The sequence below is a fragment of the Myotis nattereri genome (genome assembly GCF_964212035.1).
Source record: "Myotis nattereri genome assembly, chromosome: 5".
Classification (NCBI taxonomy): Eukaryota; Metazoa; Chordata; class Mammalia; order Chiroptera; family Vespertilionidae; genus Myotis; species Myotis nattereri.
This window is the reverse complement of record NC_138080.1, coordinates 41,919,084-41,945,653: the sequence shown is the minus strand read 5'-3', so window position 1 is coordinate 41,945,653 and position 26,570 is coordinate 41,919,084. Positions and strand designations below refer to the sequence as shown.

At 38.4% G+C, this 26,570-nt stretch overlaps 1 protein-coding gene across 4 annotated transcripts in view; it reads left to right on the top strand.

Annotated features, from left to right (window-relative positions):
- The window catches only part of CLCN3 (chloride voltage-gated channel 3), an 88,843-nt gene that overhangs the window by 8,676 nt on the left and 53,597 nt on the right, over positions 1–26,570 (top strand). For 2 of the 4 annotated variants that reach the window (XM_081090935.1, XM_081090933.1), the window contains exon 2: positions 7,359–7,534. In XM_081090935.1, the coding sequence (XP_080947061.1) occupies positions 7,375–7,534 (160 nt within the window). In that variant the 5' untranslated portion in view covers positions 7,359–7,374. Of the gene's footprint in view, positions 1–7,358; positions 7,535–24,909; positions 25,151–26,570 lie in introns of those variants that run through there. The other 2 variants (XM_081090936.1, XM_081090934.1) reach the window with 1 other exon arrangement.

Below are 26,570 nucleotides of genomic sequence, written 5' to 3'. Positions count from 1 at the left end.
GCCTAAGACCATCCTGCATATCAGATATTTACATTACGATTCATAACAGTAGCAACATTACAGTTATGAAATAGCAACGAAAATAATTTTATGGTTGGGTCACAACATGAGGAACTGTATTCAAAGGGCCAGAAGGTTGAGAACCACTGCCTTAGAGCATATCTCAATTTGGACTAGCCATGTTTCAAGGCTAGTGGCTACTGAACAGACAGTGTATACAGCTGTTTAGGTTTCTGGAGTAGTTTTTGTTTTTTTAATTGACAATTGGGGGATATTGTGGAAGGCAGAATTCTAAGATGGCCCCCAACATCTGCATCCCCTGGAATACAGATGTTTCTTCCCAGTTATTCAATCAAACATGAAGTGCTGCTTTGAAGTGATTGTGCAGATGTAAAGTCCCAAGTCAGCTGGCCTTAAATAGAGATATTACACTGGGTGAATCTGATCTAATTAGGTTAGTTTTGTTTGTTTGTTTGTTAAGTTATCAAATTTATGGAAATAATAGCCCATACAGGCCTGCCTTTAATAAAGTTTTGGAACAGAGTTGGTTGGTCTTGTTATAAAGAAAGGTGTGGAGTTCTAGGTGCCTCAGAGGTGTTAGTGCAATTAAGTTTTTTAAACATAATTGAGTGAAATTGCCAGTTAACACTTACAGTTCTTGAGGGACTTTTAGGGATAAAATGGAGGAGACATGTTGGAACTTGCTGATTGAGGTCACAGTATACAGAAAACCTGTAACTATTTTTTATTTGGTGTATGTCATATGTATTAAGCCCTTCTAGTGTGATTATCACATAAAGAAGTGAAAAATAGAATGTGTTCTTTGCAAAATCTGAGTCTAAATGCTTTGATACAGCAGAATTAAAATGATTCTTGAACTGTTAATTTTTTTTTCAAAGTCTTTGGTTATTTACTCAAGAGCCACAATATTTAATTTGATTGCCTCTATGGACATCGCAAAATTCTTAGTATGAATAGCTATTTTATAAGTTTAGTGGGGCCTTGACTTATGAGTGTCCCAACTAACGAGTTTTTCGAGATACAAGCCGTCTCTCGGCCGATTTTTTGCTTTGAGTTGCGAGCTAAAATTCGGGTTACGAGCCAGCTTCAGATACCCCACCGCTAGTTGGCGCAGCAAACGTCACAGTGAACACCACAACATCAGCCCAGCATCACGTGTCTCACTCGTTCACTTTATGATTTGACATACGAGTAATTTGAGTTAGGAGCTCCGTCACGGAACGATTTAAACTTGTAAGTCAAGGCTCCACTGTATTCTACTTTAATATTTACCTTAAATATAAAAACTCTTGCTTTAATTAGTACGTTCTAACAAATTCAGTGTGTAATAATAGGCCATCTTTGGTAGAGGTAACCATAAAACAGTAATAAAGTTACAAAGCATTACATATTTTAAATTTTCTTTGTAATTTATGTGGTAGTTTTTATTATTATTTTTTTTTTTTTATTTTTTTTTTATTTTTTTTTTATTTTTTTATTTTTTTTTAAATTTTTTTATTGCTTAAAGTATTACAAAGGGTATTACATATGTGTCCATTTTATCCCCCCGCCCTAGACAGTCCCCCAGCCTCCCCTATCCCCCAGTGTCTTATGTCCATTGGTTATGCTTATACGCATGCATACAAGTCCTTTAGTTGATCTCTTACCCCCCTACCTCCTGCCCCCCAACCCTCCCCGGCCTTCCCACTGCAGTTTGACAATCTGTTTGAGGCAGCTCTGCCTCTGAATCTATTATTGTTCAAAAGTTTATAATGGTCTCTATTATCCATGAATGAGTGAGATCATGTGGTATTTTTCCTTCATTGACTGGCTTATTTCACTTAGCATAATGCTCTCCAGTTCCATCCATGACGTTGCAAATGGTAAGAGTTCCTTCCTTTTTAGAGCAGCATAGTATTCCATCGTGTAGATGTACCACAGTTTTCTAATCCATTCATCTACTGATGGGCACTTAGGCTGTTTCCAGATCTTAGCTATGGTGAATTGTGCTGCTATGAACATAGGGGTGCATATATCTTTTCTGATTGGTGGTTCTGGTTTCTTGGGATATATTCCTAGAAGTGGGATCACAGGGTCAAATGGGAGTTCCATTTTCAGTTTTTTAAGGAAACTCCATACTGTCTTCCATAGTGGCTGCACCAGTCTGCATTCCCACCAGCAGTGCACAAGTGTTCCTTTTTCTCCACATCCTCTCCAGCACTTGTCGTTTGCTGATTTGTTGATGATAGCCAGTCTGACAGGTGTGAGATGGTACCTCATTGTTGTTTTGATTTGCATCTCTCGGATGATTAGTGACTTTGAGCATGTTTTCATATGTCTCTTGGCTTTCTGAATGTCCTCTTTTGAAAGGTGTCTATTTAGGTCCTTTGCCCATTTTTTGATTGGATTGTTTATCTTCCTTTTGTTAAGTTGTATGAGTTCCCTATAGATTTTGGAGATTAGGCCCTTATCAGATATGACATTGGCAAATATGTTTTCCCACACAGTGGGTTTTCTCGTTGTTTTGTTGATGGTTTCTTTTGCTGTGCAGAAGCTTTTTATTTTGATGTAGTCCCATTTGTTCATTTTCTCTTTAGTTTCAAGTGCCCTAGGAGCTGTATCAGTGAAGAAATTGCTTCGGCATATGTCTGAGATTTTGTTGCCTTTGGATTCTTCTAGAATTTTTATGGTTTCCTGTCGTACATTTAAGTCCTTTATCCATTTTGAGTTTATTTTTGTGTATGGTGTAAGTTGGTGGTCTAGTTTCATTTTCTTGCATATATCTGTCCAATTTTCCCAACACCATTTATTGAAGAGACTATCTTGGCTCCATTGTATGTTCTTGCCTCCTTTGTCAAATATTAATTGAGCATATTGGTTCGGGCCAATTTCTGGGCTCTCTATTCTATTCCATTGATCTATATGCCTATTCTTGTGCCAGTACCAGGCAGTTTTGAGAACAGTGGCTTTGTAATACAACTTGATATCTGGTATTGAGATCCCACCTACTTTGTTCTTTTTCAGGATTGCTGCAGCTATTCGGGGTCTTTTTTTATTCCAGATGAATTTTTGGAGAGTTCGTTCTAGATCTCTGAAGTATGCCGTTGGTATTTTAATGGGAAGTGCATTGAATTTATAGATTGCTTTGGGTAGTATGGACATTTTAATGATGTTGATTCTACCAATCCATGAACACGGTATGTTCTTCCATCTGTTTATGTCTTCCTCTATATCTTTTTTCAACGTCCTGTAGTTTTCTGGGTAGAGGTCTTTTACCTCTTTAGTTAAGTTTATTCCTAGGTAGCTTAGTTTTTTTGGTGCGATGGTAAACGGGATTGTTTTTATAATCTCTCTTTCTGAAAGTTCACTATTGGTGTATAGAAATGCCTCAGATTTCTTGGGGTTAATTTTGTATCCTGCTACATTGCCAAATTCATGTATTAAGTCTAGTAGCTTTTTGATGGAGTCTCTAGGGTTTTGTATGTATAATATCATGTCGTCTGCAAATAAGGACAGTTTTACTTCCTCTTTTCCAATTTGGATGCCTTTTATTTCTTCTTCTTGCCGAATTGCAATGGCTAACACTTCCAGTACTATGTTGAACAGGAGTGGTGAGAGGGGGCATCCCTGTCTTGTTCCTGTTCTTAGGGGAAATGGTGTAAGTTTTTGTCCATTGAGAATGATGTTGGCTGTGGGCCTGTCATATATGGCTTTTATTATGTTGAGGTATGATCCTCCTACTCCCACCTTGCTGAGAGTTTTTATCAAAAATGGGTGTTGAATTTTGTCAAATGCTTTTTCTGCATCAATTGATATGACCATGTGGTTTTTTTCTTTCAATTTGTTTATGTGATGTATCACGTTTATTGATTTGCGGATATTGTACCATCCTTGCATCCCTGGGATAAATCCTACTTGGTCATGATGTATGATCTTTCTGATGTACTGCTGGATCCGATTTGCTAAGATTTTGTTGAGGATTTTGGCATCTATGTTCATGAGGGATATTGGCCTGTAATTCTCTTTCATTGTGTTGTCTTTACCTGGTTTTGGTATTAGGGTGATGCTGGCTTCATAGAATGAGCTTGGAAGTGTTCCTTCCTCTTGAATTTTTTGTAGTAGTCTGAGGAGGATAGGTTTTAGTTCTTCCTTGAATGTTTGGTAAAACTCCCCTGTGAAGCCGTCTGGTCCTGGGCTTTTGTTTGCTGGAAGCTTTTTGATGACTGCTTCAATTTCTTCCATAGTTATTGGCCTGTTGAGATTTTTAGATTCTTCCTGATTGAGTTTTGGAATGTTGTATTTATCTAGGAATTTGTCCATTTCCTCCAGGTTGTCTAGTTTGCTGGAGTAGAGCTGTCCATAGTATTTTTTAACAATCATTTGTATTTCTGTGGGGTCTGTTGTTATTTCACCTCTTTCATTTCTGATTTTGTTTATTTGGGTATGTGGTAGTTTTTAGTTGTTCTCCCTAGACCAGATTAATGCTTTTATAGAGATTGTCTATTGAAAGTCAATACATTTATATTTTTTACTTTATTGCTTGAATAAACAATTTGACATTTATTATCCATCTATTATGTACCAGTCACTACCATATGCTGAGAATAAAGATATGTTCTCAGGAAGCTCTCAAAACTTCACCTTCTCTAAATTAGGAAATGTATGCAATAAATTTGTTTTAAAAAATGATATTTTATTTTTCTAAAAAATGTATAAAAGCTTTACAAATAATTTTTACTTATTATAGCTCTTTGAGGTTAATTTCCATGTGACGAAGGAGAATTTATTGAGGACAAGAGATTGTCTGAAAATACTTGAGGTTTTCAGTACTAGAATTTAGGACTAAAATTGGAGTATGCTTAGTTCCATTCATCGTTTATTTTCTGTGTATACTTATGATATGTAGTAAGTCTTGTTTTACAAGGCTTACTGGTTTTGTTATTGGTGGAAGTGAAGCTCTTGGGGTACCGTGGGGAAAATAATTTCCTGAGTCCCTCACAGGAGGATGGGGTTTTGTGGAAATTTTTATGTAAAATTAAGGGGGTTCTGCTACAAGGTCCTGTCTCCTTCTGGCCTGCCATGGAAAATGTCAAATCACGTCTCCAGCAGGGCCAGAATTAAGGCCACTGCCAAGAATTTCTGCTCCATATTAAAGTCCAGTTCAGTCCAGCATCTGGGTAGCTTAGCTTGTGTTCCTGCTGCAGTCCATTGCTGTGGGGTCTGCATGGCCGTGGACAATGCAGCAGGCTGAGGGAATAGATAAGCACTCCGGGTGATTGCTGGTCACAGAGCAAGAGAGAAAAGGGGACAAGCAAGGGAGAGGGGACTCTTTGAGGATTTTTTAAAAAAATATATTTTATTGATTTTTTACAGAGAGGAAGGGAGAGAGATAGAGAGTTAGAAACATCGATGAGAAAGAAACATCGATCAGCTGCCTCCTGCACATCTCCCACTGGGGATGTGCCCGCAACCCAGGTACATGCCCCTGACTGGAATCGAACCTGGGACCCCTCAGTCCACAGGCCGATGCTCTATCCACTGAGCCAAACCAGTTTTGGCGAGGATTTTTTTTTAAAAAAATTGATATTTAGGGAGAGAGTTTAGAGGAACATCGGTGTGAGAGCAAAACATCTATGAGCTGCCCCCAGCACATCCGGTCCTGGTGATCCAGCCTGCAACCTGGGCTCCCTACCAGGGATCCAGCCCTCAACCTGGGCATGTGCCTTGACCAGGAATAGAACCAGCAACCTTTTGGTGCACAGGATGACGCCCAACCTACTGAGTCACAAGGCCAGGACTATCTGGGTATTTTAACCTTCCTAGATTTTGCAGGCTTGCATTGGCTCCACCCTCCTTGCCACTCATTGTTTCCCAGGCTAGACTGACAGGCAAGCCACCTCCCCTACATCACCCTGACTTCACTGCTCATGCTTCCATCTCCCACTTTGTTAGATCCTTTCCCCCAGTGATCTGTAGGGAATGGACCCGTGGTTCCCTGGGAAGTATGAAGCTGTAATGATGACCATGGTTCCCTGGGGAGTATGAAGTTATAATGATGACCAGATAACCATATTTATAATGTCTGGCCTCCCCTTTGCTCTCTTCCTACTATTAATATTAATAAACCCTAGGTAGTTGTGACAATAACATTTTTACTATTTTTATGACTACCTTGCAAGTCTGTTGCTAATTAATGTATTCCAATTTGACAAGTAGATAGATATACTTAAAAATTTAAACCAGCAGTAATACTATTTTTAAAGTATAGAGAATAAGAACAATGAAAATGTATGCTTATTTGGTATGATCTGCTTTGAAAAAATGAAAATTGTTACATATTATCATAGTTTTCATGGCTGATATTTGACTACTAGAGGCCTGGTGCACAAAAATTTGTGCACTCGGGAGGGTCCCTCAGCCCAACCTGTGCCCTCTCGCAGTCTGGGACCCCTTGGAATGACCACCTGCTGGTTTAGGCCCACTCCCCGGGGGATTGGGCCTAAGCTGGCAGTCAGACATCCCTCTGGCAGCCCGGGAGCCCTCGGGGGATGTCCATTTGCCAGCGGGGAGCAGGCCTAGCTGCAGTCAGACATCCTTAGCGCTTCCGAGGAGGCGGGAGAGGCTCCCACCACCACCGCTGTACTGGCAGCTGGCAGCCTGGCTTGTGGCTGAGCAGAGCTCCCTCTTGTGGGAGCACACTGACCACCAGGGGGCAGCTCCTGCATTGAGCGTCTGCCCCCGATGGTCAGTGTGTATCATAGTGACCAGTGATTCCCAGTCGCTCTGCTGTTAGGATCAATTTGCATATTATCCTTTTATTATATAGGATGGGCTCTGAAGATTTAAATTTTAAAATGATGAAAAGAGAATGAAATTAATATTTAAAGATAGCACTTGCCCCTGCTAAAATATACAGAAGGGACAGTCTCACTTTTAGACCTGGTACTTCAGCCATCTTTTTCCTTTGACCTGTGGCCAACTATTTTGGAAATCCCTCCAGAGATAGTCTGTACATGCACAAGCAATTCTATACTGTATTCACCCCACCCCCACATGTATTGTAGTATACTGTAAACACTTCTCTGTATTTTGTTCTTTAACTTAACAATTGACTTTGGAGATTGCTTTATACCCCTACCTGAAGATATTCTTCATTCTTTTTACAGCTGCATAGTGAGAACAGAATTATTTAATCATCCTTAAAGACTTCACATGACAGATGTTTAGCAATTGTTAGAGTAAATAAACTTAGTATTTTTTCAATACAGAGATCAGAAATTTCCTTTGTCATGTTAAACTAGATGATTTTTATTATATGTTGGGAAAATTTTTAAACAATTTTTCCCCTTTTTTCCCAGGTAACCAAACAGCTCAATGGAGTCTGAGCAACTGTTCCATAGAGGCTACTATAGAAACAGCTACAACAGTATAACAAGTGCAAGTAGCGATGAGGAACTTTTAGATGGAGCAGGTGTCATTATGGACTTTCAGACTTCTGAGGATGACAATTTGTTAGATGGTGACACAGTAGTTGGTAAGTTCAGCATTGCAACTCTTAATATTTGTAGTCATGAATATCTACTAATCAGTATATGCTTGTTTTACTGAGGTTGCATATTGGGGTAACTTTTTTTAAATTGAGGTGATTCATGTAACATAGAACCACTGTTAAAGTGTACAGTTTAATGGTATTTAGCATTTTTGTAATGTTGTGCAGCTACTGCTTCTTTCTAGTTCCGAACATTTTCATTATCCCAAAGGAAAACTTTGTATTTGGATAAACTTTAAAATTTAAATATAACTTAATGCAGAGATGTATACAACTGTAATTGGGGTTCTCAAATAAACAGAACTAATAGGATAAATACTGATGTGTAGGAAGAGATTTATTATGAGTGATTGGCTCACATGATTGTGGAGGCTGAGACGTCCCATGACCTGCCATCTGCAAATTGGAGGCCTAGGAATGTTGCTGGTGTAATCCTAATCCCATTCCCAAAGGCCTGAGAACCAGGGGAACCTGTGGAGAAGTCCCAGTTTGAGTCTGAATGCGCTGATGTCCAAGGGCAGAAGGAGATAGATTATATCCCAGCTCAAGCAGAGAGCAAATTCACCTTTCCTTTGCCTTTTTGGTCTATTTAGATCCTTAACTGATTTTATGATGCCCACTTGTGTTGATGAAAGCATCTTTTTTCAGTCTCCCAATTCAAATGCTAATCCCTTGTGTAATGACCTTCATAGACATATATACAGAAATAATGTTTTACCATCTATCTGGGCATCCCTTAGCTCAGTAAAGTTGACGCATAAAATTAACTATCACAACAATCATCAAATCCTAAGTGTGAAAATTGATGAATTTCTATATGAACACCTCATATAACTACCCCTGTATCAAGAAACATTATCAGGACCCCCAGAATCCTCCCTTGTTCCCCCTTCCAGTTTCAAAGTAACTACTATTTTGATTTCTATTACTGTAGTTTAGTTTTGCAGGTATTTACCTTTATCTAAATGGAATTATACCACATATATATATGGAAAAGCCCAGCAACTGGAACAGCAGAATGACCAGAACGACTGGTGGCTATGACACGCACTGTGGCAGCCAACCACCTGATCCAGTCCCTGATTGCTCACCTCTCCCCCCACCCCAGCCCAGTCCTGATCGGCCCCCAACACCCTGATCTGGGGTGGGGCCAGCCAACTGTCCGTGGCCCCTCCCCCCCACAGGCCTGGCCTGATGAGCCCCCATCGAGACGGGCTGGCTAGACCCCACCTGTGCACAAATTCATGCACTAGTATAATATATATTAGATCCTTAACTGATTTTATGATGTATCATAAAATCTCTAGTATAATTTATATCCTTTTGGGTCTGGTGTCATTTACTTATTCTTTGAGCATCATCTATGTTGATTATATTTCCATTGCCATTTAGTATCCCATTGTGTAAATATGCTCAATTTATATATTTTATGCATTCTATATTATTGATGGATATTTAATTTTTTTCTTGTATATTTTGTCTATTAATCCTATATAATAAAAGCCTAATATGCAAATCAACCGAATGGTGGAACAACCAGTCGCTATGATGCGCACTGACCACCAGGGGGCAGATGCTCAATGCAGGAGCTGCTCCCAGCCCTCAGGCCCCAGGTCAACCAAGGCAGGTGTCAGTGGGGGCCCCCAGATCGCCCCACTGGTTGCCCCACAGATCAGCCCTGATCGCTGGCCAGGCCTAGGGACCCTACTCATGCACAAATTTCATGCACTGGGCTTCTTTTTTTTTGTTTGTTTGTTTTTTTGTTGTTGTTGTTTAAAGAGAGAGTGGAAGGGAGAGGGAGGGGGCAGGGAGGGGGGAGGGAGGGAGGGAGAGAGAGAGAGAGAGAGAGAGAGAGAGAGAGAGAATTGTTTTTCCACTTGTTTATTCATTCGTCCCTAGCTTTTTAAAAAGTATACAACAGTAGCAATGAGGGAATTTGTGGTCTCTACCCTGGGACCCTGGGCTGTGCCCTGAGGGCACTGGGAAAAAGGAAAGTGACTAGTTACCAGGACATTCACTAGTCCAAAGACATGTGATCCTAGACTCTAAGACCTAGAGGCATAGAAAGATAATAGGCTCTGATGCCAGTAAGTTCAAAGGTGATCTGGGCTTCTAATAAAATAATAATGCTGCTGTGAATTTTCATGTGCATGTATTTTAGTGGACATTATGTACACAGTTCTTTGGAATTTATGTCTTGGAATGGAATTCTTAGATGACAGGGTATGTGGATCTCAGTGCTATCAGATGCTGTCAGAGATAGTTCCAATGTGGTTGTAGCAAGTACATTCTACCAGTCCTGTGTGAGAGTTCCAGTTGTTCTACATCTTCACCAATACTTGATATAATCAGTTTTTAAAATTTTGGCTATTTTAGTGTAGTTGCAGTAGTCTTGAGTTTTGATTTTAATTTACGTTTGCCTGATGGCTTGTGAGTTGAAGTGCCTTTTGTTTGTTCATTGGCTTTTTAGATCGCCTCTTTAGAAGTGCTTTGGTATTTTGGTATTTTTGACTAGTTTTTGAGTTCTTTATGCACTCTGATTATGAGTCCTTTGTCACATATATGCATTGCAATTTCTTCTCTTTCTGTAGTATGCCCTTTCATTCTCTTTCTGGCATCTTCAGATAAGTATGTTATCGCTTTTAATGAAATCCAGTGAATCTTTTCCTCTTTTGTGTTTTTGTTTTAAGGTATCTTCCCACACTTCAAGGTCATAAAGATCCTTTCCCATTTTCTTTTAGAAGTTTTATTTTTTTGTATCTTTCACACTTAAATTTATAATCTATCTGAAATTAACTTTTATATGTGATATGAGTTAGGGGTTCAGATTCATTTTTTTCCTATATGGATAACTAGTTAACCCAACACTAGAGACTTTTTTGAAAATAATTTTGTATTTGCTAGAAGATATAAATGATTAACAGACGATCTAAAACTTTTATTCCATGTGGCAAAGTCATGATAATTTCAGCTATGATAAATTAAAAAACTTTTTTAAGTTGATTTGAGAGAGAGAGTGAGGAGCAGGAAGGAGAGAGGGAGAGAGAAAGAAAGAGAGAGAGAGAGAGAAAAGGGCCCTCCATCTTAAGGGCTTTTATCTGTGAACTTTTCTGGGAGAACTGAGAAAATAGTTGGGTAAATTATGTTTTATGTTGTGCTTCTAATTAAGAATTTCAGTTGAAAAAGTCTCAGTAGTTATGAGCTAAGCCTATAAAATTATAAGCTGAAGTAAATACATAAAATTAAAGGGAGTCTATGGATCTGTTTAAACAGTTCTAAAATACTGACATTTAGAGGAAATTCCTTGGAAGAAAATATATATATTTTGTTGATTTAAGAGAGGAAGGGAGAGGGAGAGAGAGAATCATTGATTGGCTGCCTTCTTCATGCCCCCCACTGGGGATCGAGCTTGCAACCCAGGCATGTGCGTTTGGCCGGAATCGAACCTAGGACCCTTCAGACTGCAGGCTGACGCTCTACCCATTGAGCCAAACCAGCTAGGGCTGAAAGATTATTTTTGAATATTGATTTTTAAGAAGTTATAGCTTATTAGTTCTAATGATTTATTTATGATGGCTTTTAAGAATATTGTCATATCATTGGCAAATAGTGACAGTTTTGCTTCCTAATCTTTATAGCTTTCTCCTCCCCAGTCCCCCTTGCTTTGCTCAGCTGGCTCTAGTAAATTGTTGAATGGAAATGATGATTACAGGCATCTTTTGTCTTGTTCTGACCCTAAAGTTTCACCATTAAGTATTACCTCAGAGTTTTAAGGATGATGTTTAATCTGGACTTTGGTGTTACCTTTTATCAGATTAAATAGGCTCAACACCTATTCTTAATTAAGAATATACTAAATAATAAATGGATGTTGAATTTATTATTTTCCTTCCATTTTTTGAGATGATTATCTGATTTAGTCCTTTTTTTCTAACTTTAGTTGATTTTCAGATATATTAATGTATTATTTTTTGTAAATTGCTGGATTTGATTTGGTTATGTTTTATTTAGGATTTTTGCATATATTTTCATAACTGAGATTGGCTGATAGTTTTTCTTTGTCCTTATTAGGTTTTGTTACCAAAGTTACACTCCCTTCAAAGTCAGTTGTACTGATGTCTTTTTCTAGTCTCTAGAAGGGTTTATGTAACATTGGCATTATTATTTCTTCCTTAAATTTTGGTAGAATTTGTGAATGAAACTCTTGGTTTAGAATTTTCTTTGGATTAAGCTTTTAAATTATGTTTCAAGCTATTTAATGGTTATAGCACTATTCTTTTTTTAAAAAAAAATGTTTTTATTGATTTCAGAAAGGAAGGGAAATGGGGAGAGAGATAGAAATATCAGTGATGAGAGAGAATCATTGATAGGCAGCTTCCTACCCACCCTACCTGGGGATCCAGCCTGCAACCCAGGCATGTGCCCTGACCAGGAATCGAACCATGACCTCCTGGTTCATAGGTCGACACTCAACCACTGAACCAAGTCAGCTTAGCACTATTCTTAATGTTGTTTCTTTTTAGATCAATTTGGTAAGTTGTACTTGTCTAAAAAATCATTCTTTTTATTTAAAAAATTTATTAGCATGAAATTGTTTTAGTGACTGTAGGTTCTGCGGTCATGATAATGACTTTGTCATGCTGCTAATGGTTGGTTGTGCCCTTCTTCTTTTCTCTCCCTCTCTTCTCCACCCCTTAATAATCAGTGTTCGTTTAGATTTATCAGTCATTAATCTTCCCAGTGAACTACTTTTGCCTTTGTTGTTCTTTTCTATTATGTATTTGTTTTCTGTTTTATTAATTTCTGTTCTTAATTCCTTCTAAATTCTTTGGATTTATTTTCCTGTAACTTTTTTTTTAACTTTTTGAAGTAATTCTTTAAGTTTTAGCCTTTTTTCAGGTAAATATATTTAAAGCTAATTCCTTCCAGATGCTTATTACTGTTGTCACCAATTAAAAATCCATCTAACTTCCATAATGATATCTGTTTATACTTATAGGTTATTTAGAAATGTAGTTCATAATTTCCAAGCCTATGAAGAATTTCTGGTTTTATTTTTAATGGGTTTACAACATTATTACATTGCTGTCAAAGAATATACATTGTGTAATATCAACATTTTCAAAATTTTTAAGACTTGCATTGTGGCCTAGGAAAAAGTCTATTTTTGTATATGTTCCATGTATGCTATAGAAGAGTATATAATATGAAATTTTTGGTTAATGGTATTCTCTATATACCCATTAGGTAAAATCTGTTAATATTCTGATGAACTCTTTTTTTTCACTTAACTATGTTTCTCCTTGTTTGTTTCTATCAAGTATATGATAATGATGCATTAATATTTATCTGTAGACTTACGTATTACCGTTTCTTGTCATTCTGTAAATTTTTGCTGTATATACTTTGATCTCATGTTGTTAGGTTATATCTTCCTGTGAACTGAACCACATTACTTTTATTATGAAGTGACTCTATTTTCCAAGTATACTTTCTTTCAAGCCTCCTTGGATATCAGTATAGCTCCCAAATTTTCTTTGGGTTTAGGGATTGCACGCAACATTTTTTCAATCCTTTTACTTTCATACTTTCTGTATCCATGTGTTTTAGTTGAGACTCTTGTAATCATGTTGAGAGCTAAAATGGCATATGTTTGTGAGGGATGAATATTGTAAAACCATTCTGTTTTTTCTATTTATTTTCTGGCTTGTCAATTTTGAGAATTCCTAAGTCCTCTTTTTTTTATGCTGCAGTAACTGTGTAGTATGATTTGATTGTTGTTCTCCTTGAAAGTTTTGCTATTTCTCTTCTCCCCCCCAACCCCCCATGCTTTTGCTTAGGGAAGAGGACAGACAACTCTAAAGTTTAATGTCATACAGAGTGTTCCAATATAATTGTAAAGCACCTATACTTAATGGGTAAGCTACAGTTAATCTGACACTTTTAAGAGTAATATATTTACTTTGAGGAGTAAAGGATATAATTTTTGTTAATATTTATCTCATACAAGTGATTATATTCATTGGCATTTTTAAAAAAGAATGCTCTTATTATAGAAAATGTTAAATACATGTATAGGGAATATTATGTGCGTTCTTGTTCCTATCATTTAGGTTAAATAATTACCAACTCATGGTCAATTTTGTTTCATCTCTACTTCCTTCTCCCAATTATTTTGAAATAAATCTGAAACATTGTATCATTTTAGATAGATATACTGATAAAGTCTCTCCTTGATCAAACTTTAGTCAGGCACCTCTGAATTCTCTTCCCAATTAGGTGTCTCACTTTGGACTTGTTTTATTTAGTACTAGAGGCGGTGCATGAAATTTGTGCATGGGTGTGTGTGTGTGTGTGTGTGTGTGTGTGTCTCCCTCAGCCCGGCCTGTACCGTCTCCAATCTGGGGCCCCTTGGAGGATGTCTGATTGCTAGTTTAGGCCCGATCCCACAGTTGGACATCCTTCTCACAATCTGGGACTGCTGGTTCCTAACTGCTCGCCTGCCTGCTTGCCTGATTGCCTCTAACTGCTTCTGCCTGCCAGCCTGATTGCCCCCTAACTGCTCCCCTGCCAGCCTAATTGATGCCTAACTGCTCCCCTGCCAGTCTGATCGCCTCCAACTGTCCTCCCCTGCCAGCCTGATCGCCCACAACTGCTCTCCCCTGCCAGTCCGATTACCCCCAACTGCCCACCCCTGCCGGCCTGATTGCCCTCAGCTGCCCTCCCCTGCTGGCCCGATTGCCCACACTGCCTTCCCCTGCCGGCCTGATCGCCCACAACTGCCTCCTCCACCTGGACCCGCCTCCTCCACGCAAGGTGGCAGAGACACCGGGACTGGCCTCCTCCGCACCACACGGAGCTGCAGGACTCCCAGGCCTCACCACGTGGAATGGCCGCTGGACCCCACCTCCACTGTGCATGTGGCCATCTTGTGGTAGCCGTCTTGTGATGATGTCACGCCTGAGGGCGCGAGGACCACCTAGGCTTTTATTAGTATAGAGTGCTCAGTTTTGGTAAGAATTCGGTAAAGTTGGTTTAGCCTGAATCTCCCACCCTTCTCACCCTCCTGGATCCTCATCCTCCACCATCCTCAAGGTAGTAACACCCTTGTCTGCCTTATAGCAGGAATCCTATCAGGACTGTTTAGCCAGAACCTCCCCACCTCCTCTTACCCCAGATATTTCCTTAGTAATTTTTTTTCAATCCTCATGGGAGGATATGTTTTTTTATTGGTATTTAGAGAGAGAGAAAGGGTGAGAGAGAGAAACATCAATGTGAGAAACATCTATTGGTTGCCTCTTATATACGCCCCATCAAAGGATCAAACCCGCAACCTAGTTATGTGTCCTGTTGGGTAATCGAACCTGCAACCTTTTGGTGTATGGGATGACACTCCAACAAACTGAGCCACCTGGCCAGGTTCTCTTAGTAATTTTTTAAAAATTTTATTTATTGAATTTCTTGGTGTGACATTTGGTTAATAACATTATATAGGTTTTAAGTGTACAGGTCTATAATATATCATCTATATGTTGTATTGTTTGTTCACCCAGTCAACTGTCTTTCCTTCATCGTTTATCCTCCCTTAAAAAAAATATTTTTATTGATTTCAGAGAGGAACAGAGGGAGACAGAGATAGGAAAGTCAATGATAAGAGAAAATCATTGATTGGCTGCCTCCTGCAGGCCTCCTACCGGGGGGCCAAGCCCACAACCTAGACACTGTGCCCTGACCGCGAATCAAATTGTGGTCTTCATAGGTTGTCGCTAACCACTTGAGCCACAACTGCTGGGTGTCCCTTTTTTATCTTTATTGTTGAAAGTATTACAGATGTCCTTTTTTTCCCCATTGACCCTCTTCCACCCATACCCGCCCCTCCCAGGCCTTCACCACACTATTGTCTATGTACATGGGCTATGCATATCCTATATAAAAAAGCGTAATATGCAAATCGACTGATCAGCCGAACAGTGGAACGGCCATCCGGATGACCACCCGGGACCATGCTATGACATCCACTGGAGCCAGGCCAGCCAAGGCAGGTGCGATGCGATTGGTTGGGGGCCTGGCCATCGCCCCATGATTGCCCCACAGAGGGAGGCCCAGGCCACCTGCTGGTGGTGCAGTCAATCAGGGGGTCCCACGATCGCCCCAAGGAGGGAGGCCCTGGCCACCCACTGATGGGCTGTGGCGGGTGGACGGGGCCTTCCTCTGCGAGGGAAGCCTGGGTTCTGGGTGCCGGCGGCCGGGGAAGGAAGGCCTGCTCTTGACGAATTTCGTGCCTCTAGTATGCATATGTGTTCCCTGGATAATCTCTCTCCCCCTCCCACCTTCCCTCTGAGATTCATCAGTCTGTCCCATGCTTTTGTGTCTCTGGATCTATTTTGTTCATCAGTTTATTTTGTTCATTAAATTCAACATATGAGTGAGATCATGTGATACTCCGTACATCACCATTTATCTCCCCTATGCCCTCCTCTACCTTCCTCCCTCCACCACAGTAGTCACCACATTATTGTCTGTGTCCATGAGCATTTTTTTTCTTTAAAGATTTTTATTTTTTAATTCTCATTCAAGGATATTTTCCCATTTATTTTTAGAGAGAGTAGTGGAAGAGAGGAAAAGACAAAGAGAAACATTGACATGAGAGAAACGCATCGATTGGTTGCCTCCTGCATGTACCCTGACCAGGGCTGAGAAACTTACAACCAAGGTATATGCCCTCTACCGGAATCAAACTGGGTCTCGTCAGTCCATAGGCTGACACTCTAGAGCTTAAAAATTTTTTTTTGTTCAACCCCAACACCCTCTACCTACCCGCCTCCTCTGACATCCATTAGCCTGCTCTCTATGAGTCTGTCACTATTTTGCTTGCTTGTTCATTCTGTTCATTAGATTCTGTACATGAATGAAATCATGGTCTTCGTCTTTCTCTGGCTGGCTTATTTCACTTAGCATAATGCTCTCCAGGTCCATCCATGCTGTCACCAAGGGTAAGATTTCCTTCTTTTTTTTTTTGGCTGAGTAAGTAGTTCATTGTGTAAAGGTATAACAGTTTTTTGATCCCCTCATCTACTAATGGACACTTGCACTGCTTCCAAATCTTGACTATTGTAAATAACGCTGCCGTGAATATAAGGGTGCATCTTCTTCCTTCAAATTAGTGTTTTGGATTTCTTTGGATGTATTACCAGAAGTAGAATTGCTGGGTCATTCAGCAGTTTCATTTTTAATTTTTTGAGGAAATTCCATACTGCTTTCCACATTGGCTGCACCAATCCCACCAACAATGCACAGAGTTTCATTTTTTTACCCTCACCAATACTTGTTTGTTAATTTATTTTTTAAAAATATTTTTTTAATTGATTTTTTTACAGAGAGGAAGGCTAGAGAGATAGTTAGAAACATCGATGTGAGAGAAATACCGATCAGCTGCCTCCTGCACACCTCCCACTGGTGATGTGCCCGCAACCAAGGTACATGCCCTTGACCGGAATTGAACCTGGGACCCGTTAGTCCGCAGGCCGACGCTCTATCTGCTGAGCCAAACCGGTTACAGCTGTTTGTTAATTTATTGATGATAGCCATTCTGACAGGTGTGAGATGATATCTAATTGCATTTCTCTGACAACTAGTGGTGCTGAGTATTTTTTTATATACCAATTGGCTATCTTTTTGTCATCAATGAAGAAGTGTCTGTCTATTCAGGTCCTTTGCTCATATTTTAATGGGATTGTTGTCTTTTTGGTGTTGAGTTTTATAAGTTCTTTATACATTTTGGATGAGATTCATCAGTCTGTTCCATGCTGTAGATGTATCATTGGCAAATATGTTTTCCCATTCAGTGGATTGTCTTTTCATTTTGTTGATGGTTTTCTTTGCTGTGCAAAAACTTTTTAGTTTGATGTAGTGCCATTTGTTTATTTTTTTCTTTTGTTTCCCTTGCCTGAGGATATATATCAGAAAAAATATCCTTTGGGTGGAGGGCACACAGTGCAATATAAAGATCATGTATCATGGAAATGTACATTTGAAATCTATGTATCTTATTAACCAACTAGTGGCCCGGTGCATGAAATTCGTGAACATTAAAAAGGGATTAATTAGAGGAAATATTTTAGTATTGCTATTTGCCCTTTCTCTATAATAGAAGTATCAGAGATGAAAGAAAATTAGTAAAATGTATATGAAAATCTTCCTCCTGTCAGAGTCTGGGGTGTGCTGCGGGACCCAGAGTCAAATCCCCCGCCCACCCGCAGTGCCTCAAAATCGCCTGAGATCCAGACCTGGCTGACCCCACTCTTGTCAAGCCCCGCCAGGCAGGGGGCGCAGCCAGGTGGGGGGCACAGCCTCAGGGCCCCTGGCCCAGCGCTGGATGGGGGGCAAAGCCTCAGGTCCCCTGTCAAGCCCCGCCAGGTTGGGGGTGCACCCTCAGTCCCACAGCCCAGCGCCAGGGTGGGGGGCGCGGCCTGAGGTCCCTCAGCCCGGCACCAGGGTGGGTGGCATGGCCTGTGGTCCCCCGTCAAGCCCCGCTGGGTGGGGGGCACAGCATGAGGTCCCCCGCCCCAGCCCAGCGCCATGCAGCCTCAGGTCCCTGCTGATTGCTCGTTAAGGCTCGTTACTGGAACTCAGCGTCCGCTGTGGGTGCAGCCATCTTGTGTTACAGAAACCCTGCCTCCTCTGTGGGCTCCGCCATCTTTGTGATGGTGTGACAGTCAATTTGCATATTCCTTCTCTCTTAGCTAGGATGCCACCCCAATAAATTTAATTTTTAAAAAAGAAAATATATATTGCTACAAGAAATGTTTGATTTTACTGCCTATGTTTTCTTCTAGGATTTTTATGCTTTCAAGTCTTACATTTAAGTCTTTAATCCATTTTGAGTTTACTCTTTTGTATGGTATAATAAGGTGGTTTAATTTCATTTTGTCCCCATGAATCTGTCCAGTTTCCCAACACATTTCTTGAATAGGCTGTCTTTACCCATTGTATGTTCTTGCCTTCTTTGCCAAATATTAATTGATCTTAAAGGTGTGGGTTTATTTCTGGGCTCTATAGTCTGTTCCATTGAGCTATATGTCATTTTTTTGCAAGTACCATGCTGTTTTGATTATTATGGCTTTGTAGTGTAGATTGATATCATGTAGCATGATTCTTTCAACTTTGATCTTCTTTCGCAAGATTGCTGTGGCTATTCGGGGTTTTTTTTTGGTTCCATATACATTTTTGGAATATTTGTTCCTGTGGTATGAAATATGCCATTGGTATCTTCATAGGAATTGAGTTGAATCTGTAAACTCCTTTGGGTAGTATAAACATTTTAATGATGTTAATTCTTTCTACCCATGAGCACAGTATATACTTCCACTTATTTGTATCTTCTTCAGTGTCTTTTAATTTGCCAAGTTCAGGTCTTTTACATCATTATTAAAGGTATTCCTAGGTATTTTATTTTTTTGATTCACTTGTAAATGGGGTTCTTTTCTTAGTTTCTCCTTTTGATAATTCATTATCTATACTAATAAAAGGGTAATACGGTAATTAGACCGGGAGACCTTCCGGACATCCTTCCGGACAAAAGCCATGGTGGCAGGGCCGAGGCAGAGACAGTTAGGGGTGATCAGACCAGGAGGGGAGGGCAGTTGGGGGTGATCAGGCCAGTGGGGGGGTGCAGTTGGGGGCGAGCAGGCCGGCAGTGGGGGGCAGTTGGGGGTAATCAGGCCGGTGGGGGGGGCAGTTGGGGATGAGCAGGGGGGCAGTTGGGGTTGATCAGGCTGGCAAGGGGGGCAGTTGGGGGTGAGCAGGCTGACAGGCAGAGTGGTTAGGGGCGATCAGGCAGTCATGCAGGTGAGCAGTTAGGAGCCAGAGGTCCCGGATTGTGAGAGGGATGTCCAACTGCCGGTTTAGGCCTTGTGGGATCAGGTCTAAACTAGCAGTTGGATATCCCCTGAGGGGTCTCAGACTGGAGAGGGTGCAGGCAGTGCAGGCTGGGCTGAGGGACATCCCCCCCCACGTTAACGAATTTTGTGCACTGGGCCACTAGTTGGTGTATAAAAATACAACAAGTTTCTGGACATTTATTTTGTCTCTTGCTACTTTACTGAATTTTTTTTTTCCATTCTAGTAGTTTTTTGGTGGAATCTTTAGGGATCTCCCATGCCATCTGCAATAATGACAGTTTTACTTCTTCCTTTCCAATTTGAATATTTTTTATTTCTTTTTCTTGTCTGATTGCTATGGATAGGCCTTCCAATACTATGTTGGATGAGAGTGGTGAATTTGGACATCCCAGTCTTCTTTCTGATATTAAGGGAAACATTTGTAGTTTTTGCTCATTGGGTATAATGTTGGCTCTGGGTTTGTCATATATGGCATTTATTTATTCATGTATTTATTTATTTATTGCCTTTATTATGTTGAGGTATATTCCCTCTATTCCCAGTCTTCTGAGAGGTTTTTTTTTAAAATTCTTTGTTGTTTAAAGTATTACATATGAATCCTTTTTCCCCCATTGGCATCTCCCCGCTTGTTCCCATCCCCCAGCACATGTCCTCGCCCACCCTACTGACTGTCCATGGGTTATGCTTATATGTATGCATACAAGTCCTTTTGTTGATCTCAACATTCCCCTCCCCCCACCTTCCCCCTAAAGCTGGATGGTATGTTTGATGCTTCTCTGTCTCTCGATCTATTTTAGTTCATCAGTTTATGTTGTTCATTATATTCTGCATATAATGTGGTATTTATCATGTGATATTTAGCTTTCTCTGACTGTCTTATTTTGCTTAGCATAATGCTCTCCAGTTCCATCCATGCTGTTGCAAATGGTAAGAGTTCCTTCTTTTTTACAGTAGCGTAGTACTCCATTGTGTAGCTAGCTGTACTATAGTTTTCTAATCCACTCATTGGCACTTAGGCTGTTTCCAAATCTTAGCTATTATAAGTTGTGTGCTATGAACATAGGGGTGCATATATCCTTTCTGATTGGTGTTTCTAGTTTTTTGGGATATATTCCTAGAAGTGGGATCACTGGGTCAAATGGTAGTTCCATTTTTAGTTTTTTTTAGGAAACTCCATACTGTTTTCCAGAGTGGCTGCACCAGTCTGCATTCCCACCAGCAATGCAAGAGGGTTCCTTTTTCTCTGCATCTTTTCCAGTACTTGTCGTTTGTTGATTTGTTGATGATAGCCATTCTGACAGGTGTGAGGTGGTACCTCATTGTTTTGATTTGCATCTCTTGGATGATTAATGACTTTGAGCATGTTTTCAAATGTCTCTTGGCCTTCTGTATGTCCTCTTTTGTAAGGGGTCTATTTGGGTCCTTTGCCATTTTTGTTTGGGTTGTTTATCTTTCTTTTGTTAAGTTGTATGAGTTCCCTATTAATGTTGGAGATTAAACCCTAATCGGTGGTAACATTGGCAAATATGTTCTCCCATGCAGTGGGCTTTCTTATTGTTTTGTTGATGGTTTCTTTTGCTGTGCAGAAGCTTTTTTAAAAAGTCATAAATGGGTGCTGGATTTTATCCAATGCATCTATTGATATCATGTGGTTTTTATCCTTCATTTTGTTTATTTGCTTTATCATGTTTATTGATTTGTAAATATTGGTACATCCTTGCAGCCCCGGAATAAATCCTAGTTGATCATGGTGTACGATCTTTTTAATATATTGCTAGATGCAGTTTGCTAATACTTTGTTGAGGATTTTAGCATCTATGTTCATCAGGGTATTGGTCTATAATTTTCTTTCTTTGTAGTGTCTTTATCTGGTTAAAATGGATAAACGCCTAGAAATCTTCCAAATCTTCCCAATTTAAATCAGGAAGAATCAGAAAAGACCAATCACAACTAATAAAATTGAAGCAGTAATAAAAAAAAATCTTTCAACAAATATTAAGTCTAGACTAGATGGCTTCACAGGTGAATTTATCCAAACATTCAAAGAACTAACACCTATCTTTCTCCAGCTATTCCAAAAGACACAAGAGAAGGAAGACTCCCAAGCTAATTTTATAATCCTAACATCCTATGTCCAAATCCTTAGTAATTTTTTATTGACAAACCTTCTAATTCCCTCTTGGCTATAAATTCCCACTTCCATGTTGTATTGGGAATTGAGCCGAGTTCTACTAGTATATTTCGGTCTCTTACCGCCCATTTCAATAATCCTGAATAAAATCTCTTGTTACTTTTTTAATTAACTATAGTCCAGCTCTGGCTTTTCTTTGACTATATGCATATATATTTCATTTTTGTATCTTTAAAATAAAGAATTCCTTTAAGGTTATTACATCTAAAATATGAATTATTCCTTAAAATATATTGTGTATTTCACATTTCCCAAACTGTTTCATAAAAAACTTGTACATTGAAATTGCTTGATATATCTTTTAAGTCTTTTTCTTTTGTTTTTATTTATTTATTTATTTATTTTGGTTAATCCTTACCCGAGGATAGATTTTCAAAGAGAGGAAGATGGAGAAGGGAGAGGGAGAAACATTGATGTGAGAGAGACACATTAATTGGTTGCCATCTGCATGTGCCACCACCTACCGGAGCTGGGGTTGAACCTGCAACCCAGATACATGCCCTTGACTGGGATTCAAACGCTTGACCAATATGTCTTTGGGCTGATATGCTAACGATTGCGCTTACTGGCCAGAGCTATTTGTTTTGTTTTTAATTGTATAACCCTTTCCCTTCCTTTTTTTCCTTGCTACTTGTTTGTTGAAGAAATCACATCATTTGTTTCCTAATTTGGGTTTTCCTGATTGTGTTCCTGAGCTGTCATTTAACATTTTTCTGTGTTTTCTATATTTCTTGTAAATTGGTAGTTAGGAAAAAACATTTTTAAAGTAATTCTGTTATAGGTTTCTTGGATCATGTGTGTTAGGAAGGACTTAAAATTTGAACATTATAATACGATAGTCATATGTTGTGTATATTTAGTTATGATATCCTAGTCATCTGTAGTCATCTGTTCTGCCTCCCTGATTTATATACCTCATAGAGGTTGTGATTTAGCCAGTATCCCACATCAAGTTGAAATTAGAATCTAGCGTGCATTTGGAAGTAGAAATCTCTTTCCCTTCTAAATTTTTTGCGCTGCCACTTTAGTGTTTTTGTTCTTCAGAAGTTCCTTCCTGAACATCCCTCCCACCCCCCCACCCGCTGTACCTAGGAATTTGTCTTTGTCTTCTCTTTCTACTTGAGCCCCACTCTAATTGTAATTTAGTTTGTTAATCTGGTAATACCTAATCTGTGTCAAAGTCCTCTTTTGCCACACCTTCCAGCCTTTATCCTTTTCTAAAGTCTAATTATAAAGCACTGTAGCCTGTAATAATTCTTATAAGTGGCAGCCATGGATCCCATAAACATGAGATTTGTTTACTTTTGAAATGTAAAAAATTTTCAGATTTCTTATTATTAAAGTAATATATCTATGCAAAAAAGTAAATATATATTTGCTTAAAAATTTAAAACAGTGTGGAACTTTATAAAGTAAAAACTAAATGTGCCATGATCCTCTCCACTTGACCTCATTCCTTCCTCAGTGATAACAAATGTTGAGTTTGGTGTGTTGCATTCTAAATTGAACTCTATAAAAATACATACAATTTATATATTGTATATACATGTACACATATACAATTTTTGTTAACTAAAAATAATTAAAAATTATGATAAAAATACTTTTACTTATAATAAATACAATATATTTTATAGGAAAGGTATTCTTCCCCCTCTAGCTAGTGCTAGCTATCATTTTCATTTTTCCTTTGTGACCAAGTTGTAAGTCAGGGAAAACAAGAGAGTGTCCACAAATACCAGGAAAACTTGTAGTTAGATTTTCATTTTATATAAAGGCATGAAAGAATGGAAATAGTATCATAGAAATTAAATTATTTATGAATGTCATATAGCATATAGTTTTTAAAAGTTTTATAATAGTAGAACTTTATCAAAGGACTAAATTTGATGTAGTAAATTTAGTTCTTTGGTAAAGCTTTCCTTATTTACAAAAATTATTTCTAAGAAAATTTAAAAAATACAAAAAAACAAAAAAACTCACATGGTCAAATCATATTAATAGCCAGAATCAGAATTAGATTTTATGGTATGAATTCTAGTCTGTGTTCCTTTCCTAAACCCTTTTCCTCAAATCCTAGGTGGGATTTTACGAGAAGATCTGTCTTTCTGATGTTCTCACTTTTTTAAATATAAATACTTTATTTATCCTAATTAAAAAATACCTCAAATAACTAAAATGTGACTCCTCTCATTTTTTATTACCCCAGTTCTCATATAAATGCCTTGAATTGGAGTGGACCTCAGAGGTTGGCTCATTCAATACTTAGGAAAATAAATTTTATGGAACCCCAATTGCTCCTAAGGAATAGTACATTTTTATTTAGTGGCACTGCAACAATATTGCTATTTCAGAAGGAGAATGTCGTAGTCTAGAGGCACCTTAAAAGTAGCTGTACAAATTATGAGCATCAGCTTTTTTTTTAATGACATTTTGAAACAAAGAGTTGCTTTATTTATGAATTTCATAAAATTTTCCAGTAAAGATTACCTTTTGAGACACATTTTACTAAAAGCCTTTTTTTAAAGCACAAAATATTTGTGAGATAAGACAAGTAGGAAGATAGAAAAATCTCCTACCTACTAAATCTGTTTATGCATTGTTTCACAAGCAATAGCCAAATTACTTATTATGTTAATATGTTTTCTTTATTTTGAAAAGGTGGAATGTCTTACTGGTTAGTTCTTGAAAGAAGGAAACAAGAGGCTGCTGAATGGGATTAGTGAGATAAAATATTATTCAACTGCTCAGTTACTAAATTTTCTGAACCCACAGTAGAAGTCTGAAGTACATTTTACATAATTAAAAGTTGACTTTTAAAACCAAGTCTCTTGAAGACTTTGATATGTTCTAGTTCTTTATGACTCACCTGACATTACTATATAAAAATTAGTACCCTTATATTATAAAATCACACAACCTTAGAGTGTTGCTCCCTTTTTTCTACATTATAAATGAAAAGGGGCATTGTCTACATCAGAATTTCCTTTTCACATCTCTATTAAATGCTTTGTTCCCCTGTATATTTATCTTAAAATCAAAAAGAAATAATGCTCTGTTGTCTTACTGTAGTTGCCACTGACGCTATAGAAGCTCTATTGTGAATGCTTTAAAATTCTCAAACCAGTTTTGTCTGTTATACTTGGAGCTTAGTCATCATCATATGTAGCAGGACCTGGTTAAGAAGGCTGCTCCGCCTCTAAGCCTTGCTAGATTGTAGCCACTAGCAACCAGGCTGCAATAATTTCCCTTTGATGACATCATCCACTGTGGAAGAACACAGTTGCTTTAGCGAGTCGAACTACATACAGTTCTAACCCTCATCAAATATGGCATCTCCCTTGCCTGCTGCAGCAGGGGTGGAGGAAATGCCACTGTCTTTTTAAGCTAGCAAGCTTTTCTTTTTCTTCTTCTTTTTAAAAATTCTAATCATGGATGCTTCTTCTGATCCTTATTTGCCTTATGACGGGGGAGGAGACTATATTCCCCTGAGGGAATTACATAAAAGAGGTAATATCATCCCCTTGCTCTGAATCCACTGTGGGTATGTTTTGCATGCGGCTGGGCGGTTCTCTAATTGAAACAGGTTCTTGGTTGTCCTTTAAATACTGCAGTATGTTGTTTAGTTGGCCTGGGTTGTTAGCTAGGGGCAAATACAACCTTCTGAATGTTCTGTAGTCCTGGATTGTTTTCTCTGTGCAGATTAGTACTGCTTCAGATCACATCGGACTCCGACTCCATCTTCTGTGTGAAATCCTCTTTCTGTTTAACTGGGAAAATGAATTAATCCGCTTTTACAGTTAACTAATGTAGTGTTGATTGGCACCTAAAAATAATGTTTTTCTTCCTTCGGAAAACTGGTTTCCTTTATTTTATACAGAGAAATCAAGTGTGTGTCTGTGTACCATTATACTTCAGCTGCTGCCAATTACCATGTAGCTTTCACTCCACAAGTAAATTTATAGTAAAAGCTGACTAGCATTTTAGAACACTGAAATGACAGTAAAGATGAACACATTTTTATATTAATATTTTCCATTTAATATGCATTTCAACTGATTAACTACATTGTCTTACACAGGTAGCTTTTAAAAATTGATATGATAAAAAAATTTAGGGTAATTTTTATACATCAGAAAAAATGAAAGTTAATAGTTTGTAAAAACTAGAAAAACACCCAACATGTTAATTTAAACTGCTTTTTATTCATTTTTCTTAAACTGGTTATACTAAAACTAGGCTGTTGGCAATTGTTCTAGAAAAAAAATTGACCCTAAAGAAAACTATCTTAGGTGACTTTATGAGCCATGTTAGTTTACTGCCTACTATTATAAACTCATTTTATGGTTTAACCAAACTTATATTTATGAAATAAAGAAGTCATGATTTTCCTGAGTATATTTAGCCTATTTTATTTAAAATACAGTTTCTGTTCTGACAACACTTTTTTTTTTTAGTGTTAAATTCCATTAGAATTGAAAAGTTAAGATAGTCAGCAAATATTTATTGGTTACAGTGCCTGCTAGATACTATTTTAGGCTCTGAACAGCTATAACATTATATATCCTATAGTATTGTGTTGTTAGTAAAAACTTGTTTTTCAAATTTTGAGAAGAACTGCACCAAGATCATGTTACATATACAGTATTGTGCTTCTCGTACAGAGTTCCCCTCTTTATGAAACATATATAATTACATATACATGTAAAATAACATATATATAATTTTAGAACATTTGGGGAAATAATCAAATGAAGAAGAAAATAAAAGTTTTTCATAATCTTACCACCCAGAGCTGTTGGCCCCTTTCTTAGTGTGTGCATTAACTCTCCTTTTTTCTGTTACCATCATCTTTTTTTTGTTAAGGATTTCTTTTAACAGGAAGCAACTTGGATGAATGGTGACTGTTCAAGTGTCACAGTATTTATAA